This window comes from Piliocolobus tephrosceles, chromosome 21 (genome assembly GCF_002776525.5).
Source record: "Piliocolobus tephrosceles isolate RC106 chromosome 21, ASM277652v3, whole genome shotgun sequence".
NCBI lineage: Eukaryota > Metazoa > Chordata > Mammalia > Primates > Cercopithecidae > Piliocolobus > Piliocolobus tephrosceles.
The window spans coordinates 37,896,872-37,914,101 of record NC_045454.1 but is presented as its reverse complement, the minus strand read 5'-3'; the positions used below and the strand labels follow the sequence as shown (position 1 = coordinate 37,914,101).

Genomic DNA, 17,230 nt, shown 5'->3' with positions numbered 1-17,230 from the left:
GACTGCAGGCTGCCTGAGTGGGGGTTGTGCTACAGCCCCATCCTTGCCGCCTATCCCCCCCAACCAAACATGGTGTGCTCCGAAGGCTCATCCTACAGAAAGGGGCAGAGACAGTGCAGCTAAGTCCTGTGTGCAAATGGCCACCAGCCTGGCCTGTGGAGCCACGCTGCAGACGGGCAGCCTCCGCACCCAACGAGGACGGGGAGGGGCAGTGGCCCACACAGTCTCAGAGCAGGCCCTGGAAGGAGGGTCCCCACCCAGGGCAAACTCAGGGGACACAGACCTCGCACTGCTGTTGCTGCTATTATTTTTCTTTGTCTTTTTGGGAGGAGGTTCCTTGGCTTTGCTTTTTTTATTCTCTTCCACTTCCTCTTTCCTTTTGTGCTTTTCTTTTTTCTTTTCCTTCTTGTCTTTCTCCTTTTTCTTTGGTTTGTTCTGCTGGGGCTGAGAAAGGGCTGCAAGCTGCTCGTGGACGGCTTTGAGCTGTGGACCAGACAGGAAAGACACACGCTCAGGGCTAAGACCACTTTCCTGTCACCCAAGACCCAGGCGACTGCTCCAAAAAACATGCACCTGGGGCATCAGGGTGTGTAGGGGACGCAGGGGGAGGGAAGGTCCCCAGCTCTGCACCGGTCATGTTAACCAGATTCCTAACAAGCCTATCCCCACCCATTTTCTCAACTCCAAAGATTGCCAGTGTCCTCCTCAACAGAGGAGCCGATCAAGCCGACAGACACTAAGTCTCACAGCCATCCTGATCCCAGGAGGGCCCCTAAGAAGCTAAGTAAGAGTATACAGATACGTCAGGCATGAAGGGCCTGATGACTGGCTATAGGGAGAGGAGCAACCAGGTAGCCCAGGAGAGACGAACATCCTAGCTCAACCTCCTCCTTCCAGACATTGAAAGGATCAAGCCACCTCCTCTCTGCCCAGAAAATGGCCACGTCACTCCCCATCCCCAACTGCAAGCTCAACACAAATATCACACATACGTGCATGATCAACATGCACTTGACCTAGCAGAGGGGAAAAGGCCATAGGCGGTCCAGTGAAAATTCTGCTCCCTTGGGAACTCAGAGCCAAGAATCTCTCTTAGAAACTTCTGGGGAGGCCACCCTGGTCCATGGACTCGGGGGATTAAGAATGGAGCCACCAACGCCCTCACCTGCTCCTGGAGCTCAGCCAGCCGCTGGGCTCGCTCCTCCTCAGAGTCATCAGTCGAACTGTCACTGTCCGAGGAGCTATCGCTGCTGCTGTCGCTGGAGGAGGGCGGGGCCACAACCTTGGTGGGAGGGGGCACTGCTGGGGAGGACACAGCCACCACTGGCTCCTCAGGCTCATCCGGCATCTTGGCAAAGCGCATTTCGAACACATCCTGGTGAGAGAAAGACACGCTGTGAGGGCTGCTGGGTACCCAGGCCGCGGCCTAGCATCACTTGGCCTCATTGGCTGCTGGGGCCAACTCAACAGAAACCAACCGAGAGCGAAAGAGGATGGTGATCCTCTCTTTGCCGCCAAGACAGGGGCAAGGGCCACCGACAACTCTTGCAACACTCTTCTCTCAAATCTCACATTGAAGAGCAAGGTGGTCCAGATGTAGCCAGGCACTTACTCCCTGGAGGACACAGCCAAGGTAAGGACGTGAGACCCAGGCCACCAAGGCAGCCAGCCCACTGAAGTCTGGGGGTGCTTGGTCAAGGGCACCCCCAAACCGCAAAACAGCCAAAGCTCCCGCCAGGTGCATGGCGGGAGCAGGAGTCTGTGGCTTGAGAGGGTGTTCCAGGCAGAGGACACAGCACGTGCAGAGGTCCCCAGTGGGAGTGTGCCTGCCACAAGCACACCTCCTCTAGGGGACCAGGCTCTGCTGTAGCAGACACGGCTCTAAGTTGGTCTCCTCATTCCTCAGATCGTCCCCGGAGCACTTAACCAAGCAGGGCTGCACCACTGGAGGAGGCACCTCCAGCGTACGCGGGATAAGGTAAGAGAAGTTTAGGCAGCAGGTGTGGGGCACTGAGGACAGGCTGCAGGAGGGAACCATTGTGCGCAGGAGACCCTAAGATCCAGCAATCAGATGGAACCACACGGGGTCATGTAGCTCAGGGAACAGCAGCCACACATAGACACTGGGTCTGGCCACACATACTGCCAGCCAGCTGGCAAGTCCCTGCCCTACCCTGGGGGCGCTGTGCTCAATCCAGTGATGGCTCAGGACAGAGGCAGAAGCAGAGGCCTGGCTTCCCAGGAGAATTCTGGGACCTGCTTTAAACCAGGAATAAACTGATCATTGTGGAAACACACCATGGCAAGGACCTTCCCCCAAATGTGTCAATGCTTCAGAGAGGACCATAGACCTGGAATCCCCTCCTGATGGCTCACGAAACACTTCTTGAGGCTTCCTCTCCCATGCTGCTGGAGCAGGCATCCCATATAACTGTGGTGTTGATTCCCTCCCCTCCAGGCCACCCGGAGCATGACTTCCTTTAGCCAGTAACTTTTTCTCTTTCTTTTTTTGAGACAGTCTCACTCTGTCACCCAGGTTGGAGTGCAGTGGTGCAATCTCAGCTCACTGTAACCTCTGCCTCCCAAGTAGCTGGAATTACAGGCACACACCACCACGCCCAGCTAATTTTTGTATTTTTAGCAGAGACAGCGTTCTACCATGTTGGTCAGGCTGGTCTCCAACTCCTGACCTCAACAGATCCACTTGCCACGGCCTCTCAAAATGTTGGGATGACAAGCATGAGCCACTGCGCCTGGCCCAATAACTTTTTCTTTCTTTCTTCCATCTTCTTTTTGGAGAGAGGGCCTTGCTCTGTTGCCCAGGGTGGAATGCAATCAGTGGCTCAACCATGGCTCACTACAGCCTCATCTTCCTGGGCTCAAGAGATCCTCCTGCCTCAGCCTCCTGAGTACCTGAGACCACCATGCCCAGCTAAGTTTTTGTGCAGACAGGTTTTTGCCATCTTGCCCAGGCTGGTCTCCAATTCCTGGGATCAAGGGATCCTCCCACAAGGTGGCCTAGAATGTAGGCTGAGGCCTACAGTGAAAAGTGCCGGGATTACAGGCATGAGCCACTGCACCCAGCAAATAACTTTATTCAGAAATAACTCCTTGAGCAGGTCTGAGGCAAGGAAGAGGATACACAAGAAGGGATGACCAGAGACCATCACCAGTTAGCCTGCTAGGAGTAGGGCCCAGGGAGGAAAAGGTGGGGGAATTCACATCAGAGTGGAGGCCCTAGTGAGAGAATAAGACAGATCCCTAGCCCTGCAGCACCCAGCTATGTGCCAGGTGGGTAGTGTTCTGGATGTGGGTGGTCTCAGGTCCCAAAATGACTCCAAGAGGCAGCGGGGCCACATGAGCTTCTGGAAGAGCCAGGCCTGCTGCCAAGCAGCAGGGAGCAGGTTAGAGAAGTGGGCCTCAGAAGTGTCAAGACATCATGAAGGGAGATATCAACCCTGCCTCTCAGGACAGAGGGAGTGCCCTCTACTGAGTGGTAGCTACTGCAGTGAACTAGTCTGTAAGGCTGGGCCAGCTTCGAGACATGAGGATGTCCTCGTTCCTCCCCACCAGGTGATGACTGCTGTGTAAATGGTGGGGTGGGGGCACGTGGCATTCACTCTGAGGCCTCCTTCCATTCCCTGGGTGCCCATGGCGGCTCTCCAAAGGCCCCAAGAACAAAGAGCAAAGAATACAAGACACAAAGCCAGCTGGGATGAGAAACTAACATTGGCAGGACTGGGAACTGCCAGCTTCCTGGCGTGTCCAGTTGCGTGACCCCGTCATCCTTCATTGTCTCTTGGACGTGAGAACTGTTGTTGTAGCCTGAGTGGGGGGCACCCTAGGAAACCCACAAGCCAGTGGGCCAGGGCTGCTGTAGGAAAACCTTGCTATATGGCTGCAACAGTCACATGTCCCCAAGTAACAGCTTGATGATAAACAGGAATGACAAGTTCCCTGTTCAAGGAGCTCACACTCTAGTTGGAAACAGAAAAGCGAATGAATACATGGGCAGCAATGGGTTACCATGAGCTGGAAGTGTGCTAAGACCTAAGAGTGAAAGAACACAGTCAGGGATGCTGTGGAGCCAGCGAGAGGACAGTAAAACCCAATTCAAGATGCACCCAGGGCAAGCCTCTCACAAGGGAGGATGGTGATGGTGAGGGGTAGCAGGCACCAGCACCCACCATGGAACACGGAGCGCAAGCGTTCTGTTGGACTGACAGAGACCCAGCTGACGCCCAGCCCCCTGCCCGGCATCCCATAACCTACACCCCACTCCTCTGGAGGTCTGGCTCTGAGGTCATGCTTCTCAGTTTCAGCACACCCCACTGATTTCAGACAAGTATCTTGGCTGTCAGGCTGTGGAACACAGGTTTTCTCAAGGACCTCAGAATTTAGAGGCTGAGAGAGAAAAATAAAGTGGCTCCTTTTCCAAGTAACTTTCTAGATAAATCCCATTTCTTGGGCCCAGCCCAATTAAGAGACCCAATTAAGCAGGTCCCAACAGGTCCTGAAGAGGTGAGCAAGGGCTGGGGCTTTGTCCCTCCCCTTCTCTGATGGAGAATTTGCCCTCTACCCCATGTTGATGCAGAGAAAGTAGAGAGAAGAAAGAAAAACAAAGCCTGAAATGCCACAAACACAACTGCCCACTGAAGAGAAGCCTGCCCTGGAACCCTCCACATCAACTCTGTTGCTCAAAGAGAAACACCTCTGCCAAGCACTGTCAGAGAGGTACCCCTCCCAAGGGCAGGCAAAGCAGGCTGGGCCAGAGGCAGCCCACCCACAGCACCCCCTACCCCTTGGCCTGCACTGGGCCCCCCTTAAGAGTGAGGCCTGTGTCTACTCCAGTCCAGCACCTGTAGCCTGTGTGCAGAAGAAACTCTTCTGCTGCAGGGTCTGTGGTGTGACAGACATCCCAGTGGCCTTGGTAAACTCTACATTCAGGCAGGTTTCCCAGAAGGAGAAAAATGCAAAAAACACTTAAAACCCAAAAATCTTTGTTGGAGAATATCTGTGAAAAGGAGGTGGCTCCAGGGTGGAGAGGACAGGAAAAATGAGATAAAAATGAGGAAGGAAGGGATAGAATGCATCAGAAGGTGCTTTCTCTTTTCTTTCTCTTAGTAAAGTAGCTCAAAACAGTCACCTCTGGTGCTGGAGAGAATCTGTTTCTGCTGAGTTCTTCCTGTGAGGGTAGATGAAGGGCATGGGTATCAACGTGACCAGTGTGGGCAAAAGCTGTGCCCGTCTTCTCAAGAGAGTGGGAGACAGGGAGCGAGTGATGGAGGAGCTTAAGGCACAAATCTGAGGGCACCACTGCCACCGGGTGGCACTGAACAAAAACTGCATTCAAATTAAAAAGCCTGGCCGGTCATGGTGGCTCACGCCTGTAATCCCAGCACTTTGGGAGGCTGAGCAGGTGGATCACGAGGTCAGGAGTTCAAGACCAGCCTGACCAATATAGTCAAACCCCGTCTCTACTAAAAATACAAAAATTAGCTGGGTGTAGTAGTATGCGCCTGAAATCCCAGCTACTCAGGAGGCTGAGGCAGGAGAATCGCTTGAACCCAGGAGGGTGAGGTTGCAGTGAGGTGAGATTTGTCATCGCACTCCAGCCTGGGCGACAGAAAAGAGACTCCATCTCAAAGAAAGAAAAAAAAAAAAAAAAGGAAAGAAATTAAAAAGCCTCAACTCCTTCAAGGATGGGAAATGCAAGCACGAATGATGAAGGGGCAATGTTGTTTGTGAAGAAGGCACACAGACACCACCAAAGTGAAGAGGGCAACAACTCCCCAAGTCACAGAAAATAAAACTAAGAAACAGGCCAGGTGCTATGGCTCATGCCTGTAATCCTGGAAGTTTGGGAGGCTGAAGCGGGTGGATCACCTAAGCCCAGGAGTTTGAGACCAGCCTGGGCAACACAGTGAGACGCCATGTCTACCAAAAAATACAAAAATTAGCCAGGCATGGTGGCACACGCTTACTGTCCTAGCTATTTGGGAGGCTCAACTGAACACAGCAGGTTGAGGCTGCAGTAAGCAGAATGAGACCCCGTTTCCAAAAAAAAAAAAAAACCCTAACAAAAAGTAGAAATAAAAAGCCCCAAGCCTGAGCATGCATTTAAATAACAAGAGACACATCCATACTAGTAAGAAAAAGCCCAACAAACTTCACACGGAAAGTGTTTACCCTACCTCAAGAGTTTGAGCACATGTCCTCTGAAGCCAAGGCTGCCCCTGATCCACAGAGAACAGGAGACACAGTGTCTTAGGTCCAGTGGGAGCAGGTATGGGGTGCTATGGTGGGGAGTCTGGGACAACACGAGGAACTAGTGCAGCTGGGAGGCAAGCAGACAGTGGGGCTCTGGTGACCTCAGCCTGGCACAGATCTGCAGGTCACCAAAGGCTTTCCAAGTCCTCACTTCTGCCCTGGAAGCAGATGGCTGTGACAGCCAGGAGTACAGAAGCCTGCTGAGGCCTACAATGAGCACATCAGCACCTCATGATGGCAGGTGGCCCAGCACACAGCCTGCTCTGACCCTGAGAACAGAAGCAACCCATGGCCTTGGGGAGAAAAGGCTGGGAATTTTTTTTGCTTTGTTTTGTTTTTTGTTTTTCTGAGGCGGAGTCTCGCTCTGTTGCCCGGAATGGAGTGCAGTGGTGGGATCTCAGCTCACTGCAAGCTCCGCCTCCCGGGTTTACGCCATTCTCCTGCCTCAGCCTCCCGAGTAGCTGGGACTACAGGCGCCCGCCACCTCGCCCGGCTAGTTTTTGTCTTTGTAGTAGAGATGGGGTTTCACCGTGTTAGCCAAGATGGTCTCGATCTCCTGACCTCGTGATCCGCCTGTCTCGGCCTCCCAAAGTGCTGGGATTACAGGCTTGAGCCACCGCGCCCGGCCAAGGCTGGGAATTTTTATGATCATTTATCTACAGTTTTAAATAATTTAAAAAAGAAGATGGGTCTGTAATCTCAGCACTTTGGGAGTCCAAGGCAGGTGGAACACTTAAGCCCAGGGGGTCCAGAACAGCCTGTGCAACATGGCAAAACTCCACCTCTTAAAGAAAAAAGAAAAGAAAAGAGGCAAAATTAGCTGGGCATGGTGGTGCAAGTCTGTAGTCCCAGCTACTCGGGAGGCTGAGGTGGGAGGATTGCTTGAGCCTGGAAGGCAGAGGCTGCCGTGACTATGATTGTGCCACTACACTCCAGCCTGGGTGACAGAACGAGACCGTCTCCAATAATTAAGACCCCCTCCCCCTGCAAAAAAAAGAAAAAAAAAAAAAAAAGAAAAAGATGATAGTACTAAATACTGACTTTATTCTCCAAAATTTTTAACCCAATCTTATTAACCAAAGAAAGCCATTTTTTAAACCTAAATATTTTTCCTTTCTTAAAAAAATAATAGTTCACACGTCTATGCTGTAATCTCCCCTCCCCGTCCACACGTGTATTTCACATTGTGCACCACCCAGGCTCTCAACTTGAAGGAAGTGGCCCAGGACCCCCCATCAGAATTGTGGCCATGTGAAAAAACAACCATTCTGCAGCTAGAAGGCTCTTAAGGCTCTGGTGGAAAGATGACCACAGTGCAGATGTCCTCAGCTCACAACTGTGACAGAGCCTACTTGGCAAGAGTGCCCCCCCACCCCCGAACCACTTGAGACAGGTGTGTTTTGTAGGAGAGACTGGGCCATGCACAACACACACCCGCTCTTCCAGCCAAAAACAAATGAGAGCTGGTAGAGGACGGGGAAGGGGGCCTGCAGTGGAACACCCACTCTACTTTAACTGAATAACCTCAACTTAAAATGTATGCACTAGGCTGAGTTTAGGCACTTTTCTAAAGCAACATGGCATTATCCCAAAGAAAGTGACAGAAAAAAAAACTGCCAACGCCCACAGAGGTCTGCTCCCACGAGGACCTCAGCCCGCTCTGCTGAGGGTGGCTGTGCCCTCCCAAGCCTCACCTGGAGCTTGCGGGCCATGGCCACCACCTCGTGGTCAGGAGGGTTGTACTTATAGCAGTTGGAGAACATCAATCGGACGTCAGCACCAAACTCCTGAGCATCACGGTACTCACGGGCCTCCAGTTTAGACTGGAAAACAAGACAGGTCCCTGTTAGCTGTGTCTGCCCAAGTGACCATGGAGAAGTAGCTGGCAGCAGATGAAAGGGCTGCCTAGAGGAGCAAGTTGGTTTCTTGGCTCTCAGTTTTGTCAAGACTCTAGTGGGGGACAGGCCATCACCCCAGTTCTCAGCCTCAGGGCTGGGATTGGCCCTGCCAGCATCCCAGCTTACCTGCCTGGCTCACAGGCAGGTAGACTCAGAACCCACAGGAGGTGGAGCCTGAGCCAGAACTGAGGGGGAGAAGTGATGGAGAGGGCTGGGCCCAGCTCATCGTGATGACACAGTACAGGAGCTCGTCAAACGGACACAGCACTGTTCCCTGTTCTGCCTGCCCCATGTTTGGGACTCCACTCCCAGAAGAAGACACACGTAATAAGTTTCAAAACCAAAAAGGTCTCAAAACACTATGGTGAAAATGTTGGCACTTACAGCGTGCCTCCCACACAGAAGAGATAGCAAGGCCTTCCCCACCAGAAAGAGGCTGGCAAGGCCGCCAAGTCCCAAACTCTCATGGAGCATCTACTGTGTGGGCAAGGTACCCGGGGCCCCGGGCTCCCAAGGCCAGACGGCTTGTCTTGCTTTTCCTCAGACTAGGGGAAGGGGCAGCACAGCCATCCGCAGCCACAATGGCCAAGCACGGGGTCTCAGAGCATGTCCCATAGCGGCCAGCAGGGGGCGCTCAGTTTCTTTGAGTTAGCAGGAAAACCCCACGCAGCCACGGTTCCAGGCCTAGGCCTCCTCTTGGACTGGAAAGGCTAGGAAGGCTCTGATGTGGAGGGACAGCCTGCCCACCTTGTCCCTCTGCTCAGGCACATCCCGCTCACCTTGATTGTGCTCATGTCCATGGGGTGCTTGATGATGTCACAGTAGTCGTGCAGTCCCAGCGCCTCCACGTCCACAGGCTTGTAGAAGGGCCAGGCATAGGCGGCGTGCTTCTTGGCAAACATCTCCTTGAGGATGCCGCTGCAGCACTTGAGCTGCTCTGAGACCTTGCTGCTCTTCTCTGGTGCTGGGTGCTGCTGAGAGTCGGGCACGTCCTTCTTTGGAGGTTTCACAGGCCGGCTGCTCTCCCGCCGCTGGCCCAGCTTGGTGGTCTTGGGCTCCGGGGGCAGTGAGGGTGGCTCGTGAATGGGGTCAATGGTGGTGGGGGTGGTGGTGTCTGCTTTCCTCTTCACTCCTTTCTTTGTCTGCCAAGAACACGGACGCCAACAGGCACAGTCAGAAGTGGCAGCCAGCACAGCTGCCCTCAGGGTCACCCCCAAAGCCATACCCTGTCTAGGGGCCTGACGTTCACATAGGATGGACCCAAAGATAACTGCACAGGCAAAGGGCCAAGAACAGGCAGACGGTGTTCCACCACTCTGCTCTGCAGCTGGGACAGGACCTGCCTGTGGCAGGAGAAAGCATAAAACTGTGTGCTCACTTGGAAGCCAAGGGACCTCTGGAGGCTGCTTACTACCTAACACCAGGGCCTCTCCCCAAGTGCCCAGGGGAGGCACAATTCAGAGACTACTTAAGATGGCACATCTGCAAATATGCACAGTCTAAATTAGAGAGGGGCGGGGGGGGGGGGGGGGGGGGGGGGGGGGCAGGAACCCACTAGGAGGTGTGACACAATTATGGGATCTTTTGAGTCAGCGGGGCAGCTGCTTCTGGGCTGCTATTTCAACACAGCAAGATCTCCCCAGAAACACCCACCAGTGCCCAGGACCCTGGACAGGCTTTGTGTAAAGCATGGGCAAGGACAGGGTTGCTCTCCTCCCTGGTGACAGCAGCCCTCCAGAGTCCAGGACACTCACCTTCACAGGCTGTGGGGTGGCCGCGATGATGGGTGGGTGGCTCTGTACAGGCTGGGGAGCTGGAGCGGGTAGGGGTTGTGGCTGGGGGGGCACCGGCGGGGGTGTCTGCAGTGGCTGGGGAGGCACCACTGTCATGACAGGGGTCTGGACGATGAGGTCTGGGGTGACGGCAGGGAAGGGGTGAGGCGTGGCCTGCACAGGAGGAGGATTCGGCTGAGGGGTCTGGGTCTGCGGAGGAGTTGATGCTTGAGTTGTGTTTGGTACCGTGGAAACGCCAGGTTTTGCTGTCCCTACGAATCATAAGACAGGGAGTTAGAGGCCATGCTAATGTCCACATGCTGGTTGACCTTATGGGGACACACACCACACACAGTGAGCGCACATCTGCGTGCTGCATTTGCCTGAGAGATGAACATCCCAGACTCCACTCTGCCAAACCCGTCCACCTGTCCCTGGGGCTCAGAGAACAGCAGAAAACCGCACTTCTCATTTCCTAGGGCGTCCTGGCTGCAACGCCCAACTCAGGCACAAAGACCCCTTCATGAAGCCTGGAGGCCCAGGCTGAAGGAGCAGGAAGCACACGCTGACAGGGGACAGAGAGCGGGAAAACACTCAGAGCTTCCAGGCACAGCTGCCCTTTTTCCCAGAAGCACTGTCTTCTGAGTAAGAGCTTCTGGCAGGGAGCCAGCAGTAGCCACCCTTGCCAAGGTTTCTGGAAACTGGCAGACCCCCACCCTCCTCGAGCCACAGGGGGCAGCTGGACTGCTGCCCTTCATGACTGGCTCCGGCGCTGCCTCCCAGCAGCTGTGCAGGGAGTCCAAACACACAATGGTCACGTGGCTCACCCAACCAGCTGCAAAAAGTGAGGGGTTATGGTCAGAGCTCTAACAAGAGCGGATGGACCAGGGTGCGAACATCTGGGAGCATAACCTGGGTCACCACATCCTTCGTGTGCATGCTGGCTGCCATGAAAACGGACAAAGACACCCAGTGCCTTCATCTACCAGCTCAAGCAACACCCATATTCTCTGTGCATCTCAAGGAGCAAGGGTGAGATTCCACTGAGTTTCCCAATTCTCATTCCCCTGGCACAACTGCTGGGCTTCTCCCAGACTGGAACAGGAGGTGCCACCATGTCTGTCTGCCCAGCGTGCAGCCCAAACCCCTGGTCCCAGGGAGTGAGGACCAATATCCTCATGTAAGGATAAGGGATGTGACTTACATGAGGATCAGGGATGTGATCTGATATGTACAAGAGCCACAGGATGACACGTGAGACTAGTTCTCCTTATTTACCTCTGCGTGCAGCAGGGGATGCAGCAACCTCCTTTCTGCCACCACTTCAGAACAGTGTGGGAGGCCAGGTGAAAGGCTGCTGCTCAGAGAAGCAAACAACTCACACTCAGGGACCACCTTGCAAATGTCACCCTTCTGCAGCATGGAGTTGCAAAAGACAAGATGTGGATAGTAGCTGCTGGTTTCCTAGACAGAATAATTTCCTGGAGTGCATAGCTCTGCCAGCTGGCCCCTGGAACCCTGTGTCAGTTGGGGGTGGTGACAGGCAGAAATGGATGCGGAGGGCTTTCACTTCAGATGACTGAGCATCAGAAGCAGGGATAGCTCTGACACCAGTGCATTAAGGTAATTCCAATTCCCAACCTCAAGGTTTAGAACTGAGATGTTAGTTAAAATGATTTCTGGTCATGTTATTGTCCTTAAAATGGAAAAGTAAAAACCACCTATGATACTGGTAGAGTCAAGTGTTCAAAAAATGTCAAAGTGCTTTGAAAAGTTATACTTTCTTTTTATCGTAAATCCATCACCTACCCTCAGAAAAGGCAGGGCCCAATTATTTCTGCTTAGGAGAGGCCACAGGGCCACATGACCCTGTGGGATGGATCCAACACCAAACCCAATCTCACATGTCCAAACACGGCATGCAGTATATAATGTCACCATCTTCCTGCCACTCCCAGCCCCCCACTGAACTTGGAAAAGGGACAAAGGTCGGGGAGAAAGTCAGTTTACTTGCTATTTCAGTACTCTACCTGCTTCTTTCCTCCCACGTCCTCTTCCTTTCGCCTGGACTATCATGATCTCGGTTTCTTCTGTGGGTAGTTCATTTATTTTTTGCAAGAAGAGCTTTTCCAGAGCTTCTGCCATTAAGACTATGTCATCTCCAGGCTGGATAAGGAGACACAGGGGTAGAGTCAGAGGGCCCTCCCCTCCCCACCTCTGTAGACAGGGCACCCCATGCCACCCCCTGCCCCCAAAGCATGAAGCGTCGTATTCCGGGTCCTTCCCCGATCTGCACCCAAAGGAGCCACAATGGCTACACTACCAGGTATCACAGAGGCTTGTGTTCCCACAGGTGTGCTGAGCCTACACTTGTCTACCTACACCTCCCTCATCTTTTAAGCTCTGGCCTGTCTGAGAAGCCATCCTAATGCCTTAAGCATCTGCCAAGCTCAGCCAATCACTGAAAGGGGCCCTCCTTTGACACAATTCAGTTTCACCAGAAATACTTGAATGACACAGGATTTCTTGCCATGATACATTAGCAGGGCCCCAGCAATGCTCCCCAATGTACCCCCATGGCAGCTTACCAGGACTCTGGGCACTGCACATCTCACACTAGTTTAGGGGTCCCACTCTGTCACCTCATCTATAACATGCTGTTCCCACTCAGTTCTAAACTGAGAGCCTGGTCTGCACATTTTGCTCAAACCTAAGTGGTGAGAGCTGAAACTTTAAAAAACACAGTAAACTTCAAGAAACTCACCTACCCATCTCTTCTGGGCATTTTTACCCACTACACCAGCAGAGGTCAAAAGCTGAGTTCTGTATAGTGTCTCCCTCCAGAGTCGTTCTATTTGAAAGGGTTGATTTTAATCACATCTGTGGTCTGAACTGTAAACAAATGATCTGGCTTCATGGCACAGCCGAGCCGAAAGGTTTGGCTACGGGGTTAGGAAGTGACCTTCAGGTCTACATGTAGGATCAGGGGGACACTTCATCTATGGCCAAGAGTTATCGACAGTCATGTCCACAGTTCCAGCAGACCATCACCCACAGAGCAACTGAGCTCTGCGCCGGCCCCATCACACCCTCTCTCACGTGGAGGTCTGTTTGGGCACACCTCTGCACAACTACATTTTAGCAGGCTCTTTCCTAACAATTTACATCACCCAAATGGACTTTGTCATGAGTCGCCACTATTCTCCTCACACCTTCTCTACTAGACATGCTCAGGAACCAAAATCCCAAGGGCACCAGAAGCACATGCTTCAGGCTAACAAGGACGGCTTGCAAGTTCAACATGGCCAGCACCCTCCTCCCAGCAAAAAAGCCCACACCCAGCCACAGGCACAACCACAGGTCTCATTACCTCTACCTCCAAGGGTCTCCTCTTGCCAGACTCGAAGCCCAGCCACACCCAACACCCCTGCCCACGGGCTCCTGACATGCCCACTGCCGTCGCCTCTCCTCCACTCTCCCCAGGGCAGCTGGACACCCACCCCCATATCTCACCTTGTTGTAGATGTAACAATTTGTAAACATAGTGTTGAAGTCCTGGATACATTCCTGAGCATTCCAGTAATAGTTGTTTTCCAAGCGCTTCTTTATTGTTCCCATATCCATAGGCGTTTTAATGATCTTATAGTAATCCTGGAGAGCAGAGAGCAAAAGTCCAGTGTCACCTAGGCAGCCAGGCAGCACAAATGCTGGGCTGACCAGGCTGGCCTGGGGACCTCACCCCTGGCTGCTGCACAGGTAAATCCACAGGAACCACAGCTCCTACAGGCATCAGCAAGTGATCTCGAGGGGGACCATCAAAATACAGTGGACTGGGGAAGGGTTCCTGAATGCTGGAGAGTAATTCAGAGGGAAACATACAAGTTTCCAACTGCTCTACCTTAGAACAGGTTGCCTTTATTGAAATGCACATTTTTTCTTTTTATAGATGCTAAAATATTCTTTTACTTTTAATAAATAAGGGGAAAACCAGGCAGCCTTTTAAAAAGCAATTCTCACCTAGTAAGACAATCCATGGCAGGTCCTACTTGTCCCCACCATTTGAAATTTTACATGTCCATAAAATGCAAATTCCCCTGGCGCCAATGCTGGAGCCCACTCTTAACCCTTGGCCCTGGCACTCCTGCCTCCTTGTCACCATGAAGAGCTGCGGAGCATAAGCTTCCACCCTTAGTCAAGTTCACCGGATTCATGTTTCTTTCACTTGCACATAGTCTACCACTAAGGATTCTTTAGTATCCAGATACAGTTGAACGACCAGGTTAACTGCCAAATGACAAATCTGGACAGCCTTTACAATCCTTAGTTTAAAAAACAAACAAACAACAACAAAAAAAATCTGCCATCCCAACCCTCAAACCTTCAGATCTTATTCTCTAAGTGCCAAACAGAAGGAGCCAGATAACAGATGTAAATGTCTTAAAGTGCCCGAAATCAAACTGTATCATTCTCACAACTTTTTCTCTAAATCTAAACCTATTCTAAAACTAAGTTCAAACTAAGTTCGTTTTTAAAAACAACCACAGAAGGAATGTGGGGACAGATGAAGCAGTGCCTGAGTTTCCAGGTGTGAGAATCACAGCGGGCCAGGCAGGGGCTGCACCCAGACAGCAAGCCCCGATGACTAGACCAGCTTAGGCTGTTGGCCTGACCCACTGAGAGCCAAACTTTCTGAGCCATCACCCTGACTGGGGAAGAGGTGCTCCCGTAATTAAGTTTGAGTGGCGTATCAGAACCAAATCCAAGTGGAGTCCCAAGGTAGAGGCACAGGCTGCAGATGGAGAGGCTCTTGCAGGGAGGAGAGAGTAGGTGTGCTAACAGCAAGCACCAAGGCCCTGCTCGGGAATGGTAGTGGAGAGTGTTGGAAAGGCCAGCACAGGGTATGGGTGTGGGGTTTTGAGATGTTCTGACATCCACGAGAAAGAGACAAGGGCCACCTGCTTACACGTAAGGGTTTGGCACAGGTCATGGAACTGCCCTGGGGGTGGGGGCTACAAGTACACACCTGGGTACCTTAGGCAAGTGGTCAAGAGGGGAGACTGGAAGCAGACTATCGACACCACTGTCTATGCTCTGACCTCCTTCACCAAGAGAACCAAGTCTGAATAGATCTATCACAGTGGAAATTTAGATTTTATTCTATGGCCAAAGGCCACTGAATTGGCCAGTGTGTCACATGGCTCAAGGGCAAACAGAACAGTGAAGAGGAATTGGGGTGAAGACAGAGAGAACGGTGAAGGAAAAGGAACTGCCAGCCTGGATAGTAAGGTTTAGGGGCATGACAGGAGATCAAAATACGGGTGAAGACCTAGAAGGCATCAGAAAACAGACAAGGAATACTTTTTGGGGTGGCCTTAACATCTCCTGAAGAAGGAAGTCCCTGGAAAACAGCTTTAGCATGACGATGCTCCTGATCAAGCATCTCCTTTGGCTCAGCCCCCACCAAACGCCCTGAGACCACTCTCATCCAGCAAGCTCCCTCCTCAGCTCCTCACTCTCCCATCTCTGAAGACATCAGATCAGGGCCACCATGGATCAGTCCCTTCCTCTTATGTCAGAGCTAAACAGTCATAGGGACAGGTAGCTTCACATTCTGCCCGGAGCAAGAATGTCCTGGCCACTCTCTGGCCTGCACTTCAGAGACTGACCTTGAACTCCCAAACCCCATGGCCTAACCAACCACCCATATTTGTCTGACCTGCTGGTCAGCACTGTTCCCTCAGCCTCACCTGGGATGCTGCTGCTTCCCGGCAATCTCAAGTCCCCCAGCCCTTCCTTCTCCTGTCTTCACCTTCTCAGCCCTCCCTGCTTCAGTTCCCACTGTGTTTCCTTGTAACGAGCTGACCCCTCTGCTACTCTGGCACTGATGCGTTTCCCTTCAAAGCCAAGCTTCTTGAAATGGTGGCTCCACATCCTCACCTTCGCATTCACACCGTCGCAAATCTGGTTTCTACTTCTGTGTCACGTCTTCCTAAGGTCACCAATGCCCTCCTAAAGGTCAACAGGACGGTCAGGTCGGAATCCTCATCTCTTTGACCTCCCTGTAGTTTCTGATGTTGGAATCTGGGGAAATGCTCTCTTCTGTAGGCCTTCTACCTTCCCCCCAACCCCTAAGGGCCTCACAGCGCTCTGGGTTCCACTCCAGCCCCCAGCTCCTTCTCTCCTGGTTCTGTGCATCTGCTCTGAGAACGTCACTCCCAACTATGGACCCTGCCCTGCCTGGCTAGAGACTGGTGCAGTGAGGTCCCCCAACAGTCTCCCTCCCACAGGCCAACACAGCTGACTGCCTCCACTCCTTATTTTGGTCAATAGAGAGTGGGGCCCCTTTTGCCTCCATACCTTTCCTGAGCCAGCTCAAGACCCAGACACATACTGCCCTCTTCTGATTATCTTCCCCCGAGTGCACGACACGTATTCAGTGAACCAATAGCACCAGACAGTTCTTACAGACACAATGGTTTTAAACTTGGGAGTCTGGATGCCTGGCAGAGGCTAAGGCCGCTCCTATACACGAGTAGCTCTAGTGTACACACACCAGCCTGGGTCAGTGGCTGCAACCACCTAATGCACTTGCCAGGGGGTGTACGGGACTTAGCAAACAGTAAAGGACAATTTAAAGACAATTAGTCCTTGGTGCTTTAAACAAAAGAAAAAAAACGAAAGCATTTATTCCATCTGCTCCCTGAGGTTCAGTTGGAGATACAAGTTGTGCTTGCAGAACAGTTTGCTAGGGATATGGGCAAATGGAAAACTCTCTAGGGGAAGAGAAGAGTGGTGGGCTCACAAAAAGCACAAGAGCAAGTGTGCTGCAGTCAGAGGGAGGGAGGGCAACACCGCCTGTGCAGCTGCAGCCACAGCCACCTTTCTCCACCTGGGGTCACCTCCATGTACTTGCGTTCCCTGGGAGGTAATCCACTACCTTTCCCCACTGCGTGCTCTGGGTGACAGTGACGATGATGCTAGGTGACTGCTATTGAGGCAAGCCAATCCCCCTCTAGCATAGTTTGATCAACTACGTCTACTTATCCTTGATCAACTATGTCCACACTTGAGAAAGGAAGGGGCCAGGATGGCCAAGTGCTCTGACTTCAACTCACCATGGAACTGGAAGTAGATGTGTAGGCCTTCCTTTCTCCCACTGCTTCAACCTCTACACAATTTTCCCCAGGATTCCATTATCTAAGAAACCAGTTATTGTTAAGCCAATTAACTTGTTCTTTCTCCCCGATTTCAACTGATTAGAACTGCTGAAACCACTCACTCAAGGGCCGT

At 52.4% G+C, this 17,230-nt stretch overlaps 1 protein-coding gene across 2 annotated transcripts in view; it reads right to left on the bottom strand.

Annotated features, from left to right (window-relative positions):
- BRD4 (bromodomain containing 4) overlaps positions 1-17,230 on the bottom strand; it is a 52,632-nt gene that overhangs the window by 17,254 nt on the left and 18,148 nt on the right. For both annotated transcript variants that reach the window (XM_026457010.1, XM_026457009.1), the window contains 7 exons: positions 13,454-13,591; positions 11,971-12,106; positions 9,923-10,212; positions 8,948-9,310; positions 7,965-8,093; positions 1,166-1,375; positions 284-483 (listed from right to left, as the gene is read on the bottom strand). In XM_026457010.1, the coding sequence (XP_026312795.1) occupies positions 284-483; positions 1,166-1,375; positions 7,965-8,093; positions 8,948-9,310; positions 9,923-10,212; positions 11,971-12,106; positions 13,454-13,591 (1,466 nt within the window). The remainder of the gene's footprint in view (positions 1-283; positions 484-1,165; positions 1,376-7,964; positions 8,094-8,947; positions 9,311-9,922; positions 10,213-11,970; positions 12,107-13,453; positions 13,592-17,230) is intronic.